A 15,007-nucleotide genomic window follows, 5' to 3' on the forward strand; every position below is an offset into this window, starting at 1 on the left:
AATCAGTTGATTCTTGTTCCGGGGTCGACGAAGAGAGAGAGAGAGAGAGAAATTGGTAAACCAAACCAGCCGGCAATGAGCCGTCTCGGAAGGAAGATGAGGAGGCTAGTTAGAGGCTAGAGAATAGAGTGGAGGAGGAGGTATAAAATAATGTAAGTACGTTTAATCATCATATTCGGCAACATCCAACTTTCTGCCGGCGACTTCTGAGGTGCGTTTGGTTTGTGTTTTTTTTAATTTGGACTTGGAACTGCCTGATAAAAAAATAGGGTTATTTTTCATATGGCCCCCAACTTTGTGACCAGCTTCCTTCCTGGCCCCCTACTTTAGCAAATATTCCCATGTGCCCCCTTTTTCCGTCATCTTTAACTGTCTGTTACTCTCACTCCACCTCATTTCCTCTCTCTGCCAAGTCACCTACAACGCCACATCATCATCTTCTCCGGCAGGGGTCGCCGGCCAGTCAAATTTCTGGTCGGCGACCTTCAAACCTAAAAAAAATCTCTTCTTCTTCTTCCTCTCTCTTTCTCTCTCCTGTTTTCTCTCTCCCGTTTTCTCTCTCTTCTTCTTCTTCCTCTATCTCTCTCTTCCCCTTTATTCTCACTCTCTCATTCTCTAAAATGGCCGGCGAAGGGTTCCCCCCTTCGCTGGCCATTTTAGAGAGAGAGAAAGAGTGAGAAGAGAGAGAGGAAGAAGAAGAAGAGAGAGAAAACATGAGAGAGAGAGGAAGAAGAAGAGAGAGAAAACCGGAGAGAGAGAGAGGAAGAAAAAGAGAATTTTTTTTTAGGTTTGAAGGTCGCCCGGCCGGCGACCCCTGCCGGAGAAGATGATAATGTGGTGTTGTAGGTGACTTGGCAGAGAGAGCAAATGAGGTGGAGGAGTGAGAGTAACGGACCGTTAAAGATAACGGAAAAAGGGGGCAATATGGGAATATTTGCTAAAGTAGGGGGTCAGGCAGGAAACTGGTCACAAAGTTGGGGGCCATTTGAGAAATAACCCAAAAAAATATTCTTTGCGGGACTCAATCCTCCAATCTTTCATGCACAAGTTACCAATTACATCCGTTAGGCTACACACTCATAGATGTTTATAATTGGATGAGAATCTATATGAAGAGTCTAACTATAAATAGGTTGGGATGGGGCCCCCTTGGGAGGGGGGGTCCGGTGCGACGAAACCTATTGCACCCCCTCTCCCACGCCCCTGACAGGGAGTCTACCGACAACTTTCGTCGGTAAAGGCAGAAGAGTGGTATGTTGGGGATAAATTTTCGATTTCTCCACCCTATTAAATTTTGCATCCCGAAATTTTTTCTTTCTTTTCTCAGAACTATGTTTGAAGATTATTATCAAAGTTGTGGATAAAGTGAGAACCAACTAGGTTGAATGTGAGCAAAAGCACTACGACTATTCACAAGTCGTTCTGGTAGGGTAAGTCTAGAGGCATTTGTACGAAATCTTGATCTTCCATTTGTCTTCCCAAATCCATGGGAGGGCTTGGAATACATCTCCCTGAGCTAGACAATAAAGCTATGCTCAGTAAGCTAGCTTGGAGGATTAAAGCGGAGCCCAATGCTGTGTGGGTCCGTTTCCTGAAAGCTAAGTATTTTTCCCATACGAAGACTCCAGGTCCAGTCAAGCCACACCATTCTTGAATCTGGAAGACTATTAGAAAGCAATTGCACCAGATTGAAGATTTTACGACATGGGAGGTCCACAATGGAGAGAACATCAACATTTGGACGGACAGTTGGATTCCTGACATAAATACTCCCCAGAATCGAAGTAATGAGTCCAGGGTGACTAAGGTAGCTCAATTGATTATTAATAACGAGTGGAATGAAGAGGCTCTCACTAGTACCTTTGACAACTCCACCCATAACTTAATTAAATCCATTCCTATATATGCAACGGGGGAAGATCAAAGAATTTGGACGCTAACAAAATCGGGTAAGTTTACGGTTAAATCCATGTATAAATATCTATGCACTAGTATGAATTCTCCTCCTCCCCTCAACCCTAATTGGAAATTTATTTGGTCGCTCCCAACTATTCCTAGAATCCAAAATTTCATTTGGAAAATATGTACCAAATCCCTTCCAGTGAGGAAAAGAATTGGTAAGTACATTAACAATAACTTGGTCTACCCTAACTGTAATGAGATTGAATCTATTGAGCATGCACTCCTTCACTATCCTCTTGCTAGAAACGTCTGGTTCTATTTTAATATTATTTCAGAGAATATTATGAATGTCGCAGAATGGATATTTTCATGGGAGCACACTCCTCGATTCAGTGACCCGTCTTACCAAAATCAATTAGCCACAATCCTGTGGATCATTTGGAAAATTAGATGTGATCACTGTTTTCAACTTGAAATTAATTCTCTCCCACAGATTATTAATATGATTCATTCGTTTCCTAGGAATACTATAACTCTACCTAGCACGAATACACAATTGCAAGGAAAATGGAACCCTCCAGAACATACTTGGTTGAAAATTAATGTAGATGCTTCTTTTATCAATGTGCGTGAAATTACAGGTACCAGCCTTATTATCCACGCCTTATTATCCATGATTCTGACTCTAAATTCATAGAAGCTCATAGATGAATTATTAGAAGCAGAAATAGTGAAGAAGGTGAGGCAATTGCAATTCTCAATGGCCTGTTATGGGCGGCGGAACATAATTATAATAAAATCATTATTGAAAGTGATAATATAAATATCATACATAACATTCAGAATATCAAGCATGAAGTTCAATGGCAGTCTAGAATTCACATCTGGAAAATTCATGAAGTCAAACGAAAGATTGATATGGTGAAATTCAATTACACTAACAGAAAATTCAATTCACCGGCGGATAGGCTTGCAAAATGGGCTAGAAAGAAGAATAAATCGAAGACTTGGAGCAGAGTACCTTATTTTATAGTTCCTTTCTATTGTAATGACATTCTCTTAGCTTAATAATATTTGTATCTCTTAACAAAAAAAAAACTAGGTTGAATGTGAACCATCTGGAGCCAAAACTGTTCGAACCAACAATAACCAAGGGTTAAACCCATAACCTATGTGGGTTCAATGGGAGCATCGTGGACTCCATTATCACCACCTAAATGGGTAAAGACGAAAGAGAAATTGAAAAAATCTCTCAAATCTAGGTGATGACAGTGGATAGATTACTGATATGAGGCCATCCTTTTTCTTCCTCAGATAATACCCCCCCCCATTACCCACTTCCTCTCTCTCTCTCTCTCTCTCTCTGCAACCCTTCCATCTTCTTCTTCTTCAATCAAGTAGAAGGGTTTTAATGGCGATTGCATCTTCAGCCGCAGCTTCTTCAAAGCTACTTCTGAAACCCCTTTCATCGTCTTCTTCTTCTTCTTCTTCATCACAATCTACCACTACTTTCCCCAGACGACCCATATCAAATACTAAATGCAAATCAATTCCTCTTCTTTCTTCTTCCTTCACTAACCCTTCTTCCATCTTTTGGTGGTCCTCCGCCGCCGCTTCCACCACCACCACCACCACTAAAAATCGTCGTTCTTTAACAGTTCGAGCAGCTAGAGGCAAATTCGAACGGAAAAAACCCCATGTTAACATCGGAACCATAGGTCACGTCGACCATGGTAAAACTACCCTCACTGCAGCCCTAACCATGGCTCTCGCCTCCATGGGTAACAGTGCTCCAAAGAAATACGACGAAATCGACGCAGCTCCTGAAGAACGAGCTCGTGGTATCACCATTAACACCGCCACAGTCGAATACGAAACAGAAAACCGCCATTACGCTCATGTCGATTGCCCTGGTCACGCTGATTATGTCAAGAACATGATTACCGGAGCTGCTCAAATGGACGGTGCTATACTCGTCGTCTCCGGTGCTGATGGTCCAATGCCTCAGACGAAAGAGCATATCCTTCTAGCTAAACAAGTTGGTGTCCCCAATATGGTCGTCTTCCTCAACAAACAAGATCAAGTTGATGATGAAGAACTTCTTGAGTTAGTTGAATTAGAGGTTCGTGAACTTCTCTCATCTTATGAATTTCCTGGTGATGATGTTCCAATTATTTCTGGTTCAGCTTTATTAGCTTTAGAAGCTTTAATGGCAAACCCTAGTATAAAAAGAGGTGAAAATCAATGGGTAGATAAAATTTATGAATTAATGGATAGAGTTGATGATTATATCCCAATCCCACAACGTCAAACTGAATTACCTTTTCTTCTAGCTGTAGAAGATGTATTTTCGATCACGGGTCGTGGTACAGTTGCCACTGGTAGGGTTGAGAGAGGAACTGTTAGAATAGGTGAAACTGTAGAACTAGTAGGTCTTAGAGAAACTAGGAACACAACTGTTACTGGTGTCGAAATGTTTCAAAAGCTATTAGACGAAGCTTTAGCAGGTGATAATGTCGGTATTCTTCTTCGTGGTATTCAAAAAGCCGATATTCAAAGAGGAATGGTTTTAGCTAAACCAGGAACTATTACTCCTCATACTAAATTTGAAGCAATTGTTTATGTTCTTAAGAAGGAAGAAGGTGGAAGACATTCACCGTTTTTCGCTGGTTATAGACCTCAATTTTATATGAGAACTACTGATGTTACCGGTAGAGTAGCTACGATTATGAACGATAAAGATGAAGAATCAAAGATGGTAATGCCGGGTGATCGTGTTAAAATGGTGGTCGAACTTATAGTCCCCGTTGCTTGTGAACAAGGAATGAGGTTCGCTATTAGAGAAGGTGGTAAAACTGTTGGAGCTGGTGTTATTCAGTCTATTGTGGAGTGATCAAACATATCTCATCCATGAATGACCTTTTTTATTTCAATTGTGTTGAACTAGATCGAATATCATAAGTTTTTAATTTTAATTTTTTCTGCAATTTTAGATTTAGTGGTAGATTCGATGAACTTATGATAATGACGATTTTAAAGCAATTTCTATGTTTCTTTCAATTGTTGTTAATAGTTAGTAGTTAAGATTGCAACAGTGGCTTGTCGGTTCTCTTAATCTTCAATCTTTTGATTTAGTTCTGTGAAGAAGTTGATTTGGAAGCCTGAAATGAGATTGATTATTGTGATATAAGCAGTTAGGGGCTTGACCAGCTCGGGATCAGACAGAATTTGTTCCTGGTCTCAAATCCCAATATTAACCGACTAACTCGGCCGAGTTTTCACTAACTCGTGAACTCCAACACCCTCTGCTCGAACAATTCAAAATGACTTAGGAATGGCCGACCCTAGCTACTTCGACCCCAGATATACTCCTCTTTCAATACATTTTCCTCTGTAGATTACTGTCTGGATGAGGTTATATGAATTTTGATTAGGTTTTTGGAATCTGAACCTGCTGAAAACCTGGTCTGTGAAATGTGTGATTCATAAGTTTGTACCTTGAGGGCATTTGGTTCAGAACAGGTGAAATGAAATAGCATACTTGGTTACTAAATTTTCTGGTTCTTACCTGTTTAGTAGTACCCTTACCATAAAGTAGGTTTCACTCTAGTTGAGCTCATAGTATTGGCATGAAACTTGACCACTTTAGGTGAGTTTCACTTTAGGGTTTTTTGATGGGTAATGCTACAATAGAGTTTGACTCGGAATCTGACTCAACATTGATGACAAATTCTGTTCTTTTTAATTTAAATCGCTGTCATTTTCTTAAAAATAGTTGATGGAAGTATGTGGTAAGAAAACTACATTAACTTCTGAGGCGAACTCTGGAAAAGATTCTAAGAGCTCTTTCCTAGACCCAGGCCGATATGAAGTGGGGGTATGAGAATTTTGGAAGTGTTTTACTAACCCAGCACACCCCGCTCATTACCATTTACTCGCCACTGTTCTTTTCGATTTTGAAAAGCTTTGTATTGCGAGCAAGACACCTATTTTTTTGTTGTGCTGCAGAAAATTCAGATTGCAGTAAAGCATCCATTTCAGCCATCACTGCAACAACAAAAAGAAAAACAAATTTATGATTCGGCATAGGAAACAATGCGCGATTCTCATGAGTTGGTGTATCAGTGATTTAATTCTACGTCACGAACTGGGGATACACGGTACCAACCTTACACAACATCAGTTCCCGGAATTTTTTTATGAAGGAATAAGGAGCGGAAATATTTAATACTTGAACAGTAATTGGAAGAAAATCCTGTGAAGGGTAATTGGACATCAATTTCTTGATCTGGCTACAGATTTTCTACCATCAAACCCAGAGATTATGCACCTGTTAAATAAGAACCCAGTTATAGGTATGACTTCAACCTAGGATTTGATCTCTCTTCAACTTGCAAACTGTGTATAAGCAATAAAAAAGTTGAACCAGCCAAGCAAGTCATGAGTAAGATCAGTTTAGTTAGTGTGATGCTTTGACTGCGCTCCAAACAAATCCAAGTTGAGCATAATAAGAATTTAAACCCAGACGGCCGAGTTCGGAAGATATTAGACTAGAAATGGTGATCCTCTAGCTTTACTAGTTGACGTATTCGAAAACGAAAATGATATGGAACTAGAAACATGGTCAGACCTGGGCAGAATGCCCACCGCTAACGACTTAGCGGCAATAGGTGCCGTTTGGTCAAACATTGGTTGAGGCATTGCCTCTTAAACATAAATTGCCTTTAACCAAACTAGAGATTGTATTTAGCCAGATTTCCTATAACAACTTTGGGTATTGCTTATAAAATCACCCAAAAGAGAATTAGAAGATGCCAAACTGATGATGTTTGAGATAGAAGGGAATATGTAAAAGGAAGAGGTCTCGACTCTACACGATAAAAAGGGTTCTCGATGACAAGAAGAAAATGAGAGGGATATCTGAAAAAGAAGAACACGAAGAGACCTGAAGAGAAACAAAGGAACGAACAATGATAGAATCGATTGGAGAACAGATGGTCATCTTTCTCTCAATTTGTTTTCTTCTATTAACAACTTTGTTTTCGGTTGAGAGGGAGATGGAACCTATTTAAGTAGTCATGTTTAACCAAGACGGTTTGGGACCGGTAGTGTTAAAACACCTCGTACAACCCACCGGTTCGAGTTATAGAGTATGGCCTGCCATACTACGTAAACGGGTCGTGCGGCCACAACGCGGTCCGTTGTGAACCTCATGGGCCAGTGCAAAATGTTGGATGGGCCTGGGCTTCACTTGCTTTTGCCCGATTTAGGTCTAAGAAATTGCTTGTGTTGAAACAGATTCAGCAGAATTTGGACTGGAAGTAATAAACCCTTCAAGAACCTTTCTTCCCCATTGTTGAGTTTCATTTTTTCATTGCAAAGTCTGATTGAAACTGCTCAGCTCAGAAAAACCTAATCCACCATGAAGAGATCAAAGGGAATAATAGCTTCTCTCAGGCACATAAACTCTTTCCTCAAAACTGCTCAGCCTTCGGAAACTCAGTCTATTCACTTTCAGGTTACTCAGTACTCTACTTATTTATCTTCTTCTTCTCTCTCTAAAAAACCTAGTTATGGTTATGATCTCTTAAGTACTCATCAAAAGCAATACTTTTCATCAAAACCCAACTCATTTGTGGAACTAATTTTGAATAATGACTGGTCTGATGAACTTGAACAAGACTTAGGAAAATCAAATCTTACCCATGATCATGAAACTGTTTTATATGTTTTGAAGAAAATTGAAAACTACCCAGAAAAGACTTCACATTTCTTTAATTGGGTTTCTGATAAACATGGGTTTAAAGCTAGTTCTATTGTTTATAGTTTGATGCTTAAGGTTTTGGGTAGGAAGGAATCAATGATGGATTTTTGGCTTTTGGTTAAGAAAATGACTGATAAGGGTTATGATATGGATGAATACACTTATAAAACACTTTTAGGTAATTTTCGTAAGGCGAAATTGAATAGTGATGCTTCAGCTCTAACTGAATATTTCTCTAAGGTGCTGTTTGTTTTTTTATTTATGTCTGAATCTGAATTGGCTGAATCTGAATTGGCTGAACTGAATTGGCTGAATCTGAATTGAGCTGATTATTCTCCTAGTTAGATGTTTGTTTTTTGAATCTGAATTATAATGTCTTAATGAACAATTTGACATTTTTACCCTTATTTAAATTTTTTACAAACAAAACCTAATATATGTTTCTCTTACTCTTCTTCCCTGGACTAAAATAAAAAAACCCTAAAATCTTCTTTCTCTCCATCTCTCTGCAACCTCTCTCTCTCTCTCTACTAGATTTATGTGTTTCTCTCTAGGGTTTTTTTATCTTGATCTTCATCCCTGGACTAAAATAAAAAAACCCTAAAATCTTCTTTCTCTCCATCTCTCTGCAACCTCTTTCTCTCTCTCTCTACTAGATTTATGTGTTTCTCTCTAGGGTTTTTTTATCTTGATCTTCATCCCTGGACGAAAATAAAAAAAAACCCTAAAATCTTCTTTCTCTCCATCTCTCTGCAACCTCTCTCTCTCTCTATCTAGATTTATGTGTTTCTCTCTAGGGTTTTTTTTATCTTGAGCAAACGAACAAACCCTTTTTCACAAGTGATTAGAAACAGAATGAAGAAGAGCAGCTATGAATGATTTGGTTTCTGGATCAACTCTGGATCGACTGGATTGTTCTCCATATCTCTAAAAATCAGCGGCAAGGTTCTCTCTGTAAAGATCGGCGAAAGGGTTTTCTCTCAGTCTCGTCTTTCTCGCTGTAAAGATCGACAAAGTAACCCTCGCCAGATCCGGCGAGGGTTCTGTCTCTCTCCCAGTCTTTTTTTTTTTACCTCTTTGGATCTATCTCAGTTTGTGGTGGTTATTGTATGTGGTGGTGGTGGTGGTGATTGTATGTGGTGACGGTGATGGTGGTGGTGATTGTATGTGGTGGTGGTGGTGGTGGTGGTGGTGATTGTATGTGGTGGTGGTGGTAGTGATTGTATGTGGTGATAATGGTGATTGTATGTGGCGGTGGTGGTGGTGGTGGTGGTGATTGTATGTGGTGGTGGTGGTAGTGATTGTATGTGGTGATTGTATGTGGCGGTGGTGGTGGTAGTGGTGGTGGTAGCGGTGGTAGCGGTGGTGGTGGTAGTAAAAGATTTGATCGGAAGAATATTTTTAATTGATGGGGGCATAAACGTCACTTAGCACATTTCAGATCATGAGCCCTTGTTTCAGACACATTTTGAAGTCTGAAAAATGTGGGTTATTTTTCAGACTATTCAGACATTCACACAATTCAGCTCAAATTTCAGATTTTATTAATTAGAAAAAACAAACATCTGAAATCTGAATTAGTCCTAATTCAGATTTCAGATCTGAAAAAATAAAAAAACAAACACAACCTAAGATTGTTAAAGAAAGTAGAACAGATGCTATTGTTAAATCTGTGGTTGAGGTCATTCAAGATTCAGACTGGAACGACGAGGTTAGGAAGAAATTAATGGATCTGAATCTTTCTTTATCGGAGAATATTGTTGTTAGGATCATAAGAGAACTCCGCGAATACCCTATGAAGGCGTTAGAATTTTTCCATTGGGTTGCAGATTATAAGAACTATGACCACAATGGTGTAACTTATAATGCACTTGTTAGGGTTCTTGGGCGAGAGCAGTCGATTGAGAAGTTTTGGGAGATGGTTAAGCAAATGAAGAATGAAGGTCAAGAGATAGATATTGACACGTATATAAAGCTCACAAGGCAATTCCAAAAGGGCAAGATGATGAAAGACGCGGTTGAGCTTTATGAGTTCATGATGGATGGTCCTTATAAACCCTCAGATAAAGGTTGTAGTGTACTTTTACGGCATATCTCATTGAGCTCTAATCCAGATCTGAGCTTGGTTTCTAGAGTTGTCAAAAAGTATCAGGCAACTGGGAATTCTCTTTCTAAGGCAGTTTATGATGGGATACACAGATCTTTAACTGGTGCTGGGAAATTTGAGGAAGCTGAAGAAATTTTAGTAACCATGAAAAATGCTGGTTATGAGCCAGATAACATCACTTACAGTCAAGTGGTTTTCGGACTATGTAAAGCAGGTAGATTGGATGAAGCACGTAAGATATTGGATGAGATGGAAATACAAGGTTGCACTCCCGATCTTAAAACTTGGACCATTTTAATTCAAGGACATTGCTTAGCTGGTGATGTCGAAAAGGCGTTAACTTGTTATAGTGAGATGATATCGAAGAATTGTGAACCAGACGCCGATCTTTTAGAAGTCTTGGTGAATGGTTTATGTGGTAAGAAGAAGGTTGAAAGTGCATACACTTTGGTTATTGAGACAGTGGAGTTTTCCCATATAAGACCTTGGCAAGCCACATATAAAACTTTGATTGAGAATCTATTGGGAGAAAAGAAACTTCAAGAATCGTTGAAGCTCTTACATTTTATGAAGAAACACAACTACCCACCTCACTCGGATCTTTTTGATGAATACATATCGAAGTTTGGGACAGTTAATGATGCAAAGGAATTCTTGAAAACATTGAGTGTAAAAGAGTACCCATCTGCATCAGCTTATCTTCACGTTTTCCAGGCATTCTTGAAGGAAGGTAGGCATTCTGTGGCTCAAGATTTGCTCTATAAATGCCCGTATCATATTCGCAACCATGATGACATTTTGAGTCTTTTTGGTTCTTCAAAACATGAAAATGGCAATGTTTCTTAATGTATTTATTTTGTGCAAGATCTTGAACTGATCAGATACCCATTTGTAGTTTATCCCTTGATTTTGTGTCATTGTTTGATTGCTTTTCATGATTAGACCTCCTAAATGGATCTCTTATGAATAGATACAAATTTTATATTCTTGTTTTAAAGACTTCATAACACAAGATTCTTCTTAGAGGAAGGGTAATTGTTGCCATTGGATTTGTAAAAGGTGGCAATCTTTTATCTTGGGGCAGAAATAGTTTGTCGAAATGCACAAGAAAAAATAGTACAAAATTAACAGCTCTTACAACCAGCGTATAGTATGCTTATGAAGAATGTCTTCATTTGCTTGGGGGATAATATTCGCGGAAACAACAAAAACCACCTTCTTGCTCTTTCCTTTGTTCCTTGCTACCTTTTTCTGTCCAAGAGAAAGGGTTGGGGAGTATGATAACCTTTTCTCTTATTAGGATAACAGAGAACAGCTTTTAGGTCAATAAAGGATCAAAGGTCGGAACCTCAGGGGAAGGGAATATAGTGTTGGAAATATGGGATAGATCAATGAAACGGTTGAGTAGATAAAACTTGATTCGCTGTGTCGTGGTGTGGAGGCCACTGCCTTGAAAGTGATTTCGGAGTAACCGGGGTGCTAAATTACTGACTTCCGAACACTCCCCAAGGATTGACCACAACTTACTTTCTCTGTCTGCACTAACAGAGACAGTAATGGAGATTGCAGGATTCGAAACTTAAGCAGAGAGAAAGAGGAGGATAACCGAAATTGAGTTGTGTGTTTTCTCTCTTGATTTTGGCCAGTATATATAGCCTCTGAGAAAATCCTAACCGCCTAGGAAACGTGGTAGAGAAGTTAAGAGAGTTGGAGATAAACTCGGAAACTAATCGAACTAACCCTACGAAATCAGTTAGAGATATACTCAAACACTGATTAGGTTAATCTCACCGACTTAGTCAAAATCCGAGTTTAAGTGAAACTACTCTTCGTGGCAAAAGAGTATTTTCACTATAAGCTCCCGAGCACACGAGCACACTGGCATACAGGCACACGGGCACACGGGCTCACGGGCCACGGCCCAAAGGCCCATAAGCCCCAATAACCCAAATAGCCAAAGAGCGCCAAAGGCCCATAACCCTACGAAATCAGTTAGAGATATACTCAAACACTGATTAGGTTAATCCCACCGACTTAATCAAAATTCGAGTTTAAGTGAAACTGCTCTTCGTGGCAAAAGAGCATTTTCACTATAAGCTCCCGAGCACACGTGCACATGGGCTCACAGGCACACGGGCTCACGGGCCACGGCCCAAAGGCCCATAAGCCCCAATAGGTCAAATAGCTAAAGAGCCCAAATGATTAAAAGCCCATATGCCTCACATGTGTGCACGCGCGTGTGGGAGCCTTCTTTACTCCACCACGTGCTTTACAATGAGTTGTCAAACAACTTACTATAAAACACCTTTAGTTTCACTAGTTGGAAGATGTGGGACATTAATTGTCTAGAGAAAGAAAGTTTTGAATGCCATCTTCCCTCTAGAGGTGGACCCCACCCATGTGCTAACTAGAAGACAAATAGTCTTGACTAGTAGTAAGTGGGTGAGGCTCACTCTCAATTAATTATAAGATGGTAATGGGCCCAACCATGATACATTTGGAGACCATTAGCCCAGTTTGTGTTGTTTGTGCGAGCTTAGACCATTTGACCGATTATTGTCCCATGATCCGTGTTCCGCAAGAGTCTTCGTCTAGTTATACTCATATGCCTTATTACGAGGAGATGTCTGAAGATACTCTCCAAGCAATTTTAGAGTACCAAACTAGATTTAATCGAGATATAACGGAGATCACGGAACGGATTCTCAAAATTGTTGATAGACTTGAGTCAGAGCCTATCATCGACGAGGAAGGGGTTTGCGCACCCCAAACTCAAGAAGAGACTATGAATGATGGTGAGGGTAATACACCCAACTCTAGTCTTAAGTTAAATGTCGAAGAAGCTCCTGATAGACCTTTTGAGATGGAATTGAACGATGACCCTTGTTGCTCACTCCCTCGACCATTGTCATCTCACCATGATCAAACAACATGAGATTGTAATGTTCAGGATGATAGCTCTATGAGCAAGTTTGGGGATCACACGTTATTGAACTTTTCAACTTTTACCACTTGTGATTATTTAGAAGTGAAGGTGTTGCAACCAACTTTGAGGCTCCAGATGCCTTTAAGGGTGTCGATAACATAGTAGTTTGATAGGCCTAAAAATAGGTCTATTCCCGCAAGTATACGGGGTCAAGTTATAGTAAGTTAGTAAATTCGTGAATCGTCCCAAGGAATAGGTAGGTAACTTCGGATATTGAATGCGGGTTTAACCCAATAATCAAGATGTCAATAGCTAACTTAGACTAAAACACACACCCACCCCACTCATTAATTTGATGATTGATTTGTACGAAATAAGAAAACAAATAAAACTAACTAAACTATCTAAGAGAGAGGTGAGAAGATATCTAAGGTTATAAAATCCTCCGCATAATTTCACTTTATAAAACAAGCACTTAAATCTCTTTTATATATACTCGGGATCCAATATAATGAACTATTTCGATTCCGGATGATGTTCTAGATAAAACAATTTTATAATTACTAATTCTAATTGCCTTCCTTATAGAGATTCTGATCGCTAAACTATTATTCATCATCTAAAAAGCATACTCCATCTAACAACTTAACGAAAGTATGAAATATCTAATTATGAGGCATGAGTAATGGAAAGAAAATCCAATCCATATAGATAAACAATCAATAGACATTAAAGCACATCAAGGGATTTTAATTAATCAAGAACAAGTGTTACAAGAATCCAAAATGGGTTTCATTCACAACCTTAGATTGCTAAGTTAACTATACATGGAATCTAGAGTAACATTCATTGACATTGTAAAATAAATGAAAATACTAAGAAATTAATGGAAAGAAATCACAAAGAATGTTCAAAATCCATATTCCCATGTATCTCCATTTTATCCAAGATTTGCTCCATTTGTGCTGAAGAATTTTACTCCAAGAAATCCAAGTAATAGCTATTTTATTGCCACCCAAATAAGAAAAAGAAAGAGAAGGAAGAAATTAGATGTAGAAAGAAGTTGGAAAGAAGAGATGAAAGGGGATAAAGATGATAGAAGAATATGGAAGGAAGAAGGAGAAGACTATTAATGGAAGAAAGAATAGTGGTAGAGAATAAGTATTAGTAATATTAGAGAAAGATGGAAAAAGAATGGAAAAGATGGATTTGGTAGTAGAGAAGAGAAGATAGGTTGGAGAAAAAAATAGGTAAGAGGGGATTGAGAGGGTTTTCAAGTCTAGGAAGAAATGAGAGAGGTAGAGATTTATTTATAGATGGGTTGATGGCTAGGGTTTAAATGCAAAGAATCTCGGCTAAGGTAGTGACGGATGCAAATAGCTAACGTGCTTCGGGAACAGTAGCCGTCGGATGGGAGAGAGCACGGGATCTGGATGTCCTGTAAGTGGACACGCGTCCGGGAGCACGGAGTTTAAGCTGCTTCGGGTGCACGGAATAAGCAATAAAGGAACAAATGCACAGAAGCCGTCGGATCTTGATAACGCGGGAGCAAGCGGTCAAGATTAAAACGTTGGAGCGGGGCCACAGAACCACGTTGCGACGCGCTACACTGGATCATCCGTATAGGATCCATTTCGCTGCACAGCGCAAACACAAGACTTGGATACACCAGCCTCCGCAGCGGGCCACGTGTCTTCCTGTATACCGCGCGCCAAAACCATGCCCGAAGGTATCCCACCCGTCAACATCCTTTGACTCAACTTTGGCCTTGATTTATTCCTTCGTCCGGACTCCGATTTGACTTCTGTTTTCTCCTACGGACTCGTCTCGACCTCTACTTTTCAACCACGAACTGACCTTGGCCAAATTACCAGAATGTCCTTTACTCCAAATGACCAAAATACCCTTCATGCATCTTTTTCTTGCTTTTAACCGTTTTTCACACCTAACTCTGCAAAAGACACCTAATCAAGAAAACCAACCATTTTATTATAATAAAGACTCGAAACCGACTAACTTGGCTAAATTAAACGACTTAGATGGGACATTTTCATGACCCATCATAGTTGAAGAGATAGCGGATAGCTTGTTGGATTATTTACCTAAGGAAATTATGGACGTTGACTTGGTCCCCGAGCCTATTGTCTTACCCTTAGTTTCTAGTTCGATCTTCCACATGATCTCAGACTCGGTTGTTGACCCCTTCTGGGACACTTCGGACGTCTTCCCTAGCATGTCTAGAGACGTAGTGGATGTTCTATCCACTAAGCTTGAGGATGACTTTTTACCTTCGACTGACTTCCTGACC

At 39.6% G+C, this 15,007-nt stretch overlaps 2 protein-coding genes across 4 annotated transcripts; both read left to right on the forward strand.

Moving 5' to 3' along the window:
- The first annotated feature begins 1,331 nt into the window (after positions 1–1,331).
- Positions 1,332–4,962, forward strand: LOC147567552 (elongation factor Tu, chloroplastic-like). The gene is made up of 2 exons (XM_086654177.1): positions 1,332–1,380; positions 3,005–4,962. Exon 2 carries the CDS (start codon positions 3,314–3,316, stop codon positions 4,793–4,795), a length of 1,482 nt encoding a protein of 493 aa, XP_086510303.1. The 5' UTR covers positions 1,332–1,380; positions 3,005–3,313; the 3' UTR covers positions 4,796–4,962.
- Positions 4,963–7,188: 2,226 nt separating this feature from the next.
- LOC147567553 (pentatricopeptide repeat-containing protein At3g48250, chloroplastic-like) lies at positions 7,189–10,757 on the forward strand. Of its 3 annotated transcripts, XM_086654176.1 has the most exons (3): positions 7,189–7,420; positions 7,729–7,906; positions 9,300–10,757. In XM_086654176.1, the coding sequence occupies exons 2-3, from the start codon at positions 7,733–7,735 to the stop codon at positions 10,617–10,619; spliced, it is 1,494 nt and encodes a 497-aa protein (XP_086510302.1). In that variant the 5' UTR covers positions 7,189–7,420; positions 7,729–7,732; the 3' UTR covers positions 10,620–10,757. The 3 variants fall into 3 exon arrangements, with proteins under 3 accessions (XP_086510302.1, XP_086510300.1, XP_086510301.1); XM_086654174.1 differs by having other exon boundaries at positions 7,189–7,906; XM_086654175.1 differs by having other exon boundaries at positions 7,325–7,901; positions 9,295–10,757.
- The last annotated feature ends 4,250 nt before the right edge of the window (positions 10,758–15,007 follow it).

This window comes from Eschscholzia californica, unplaced genomic scaffold (genome assembly GCF_041429995.1).
Source record: "Eschscholzia californica isolate CP2 unplaced genomic scaffold, dmEscCali1.0.p SCAF_1, whole genome shotgun sequence".
Lineage (NCBI taxonomy): Eukaryota > Viridiplantae > Streptophyta > Magnoliopsida > Ranunculales > Papaveraceae > Eschscholzia > Eschscholzia californica.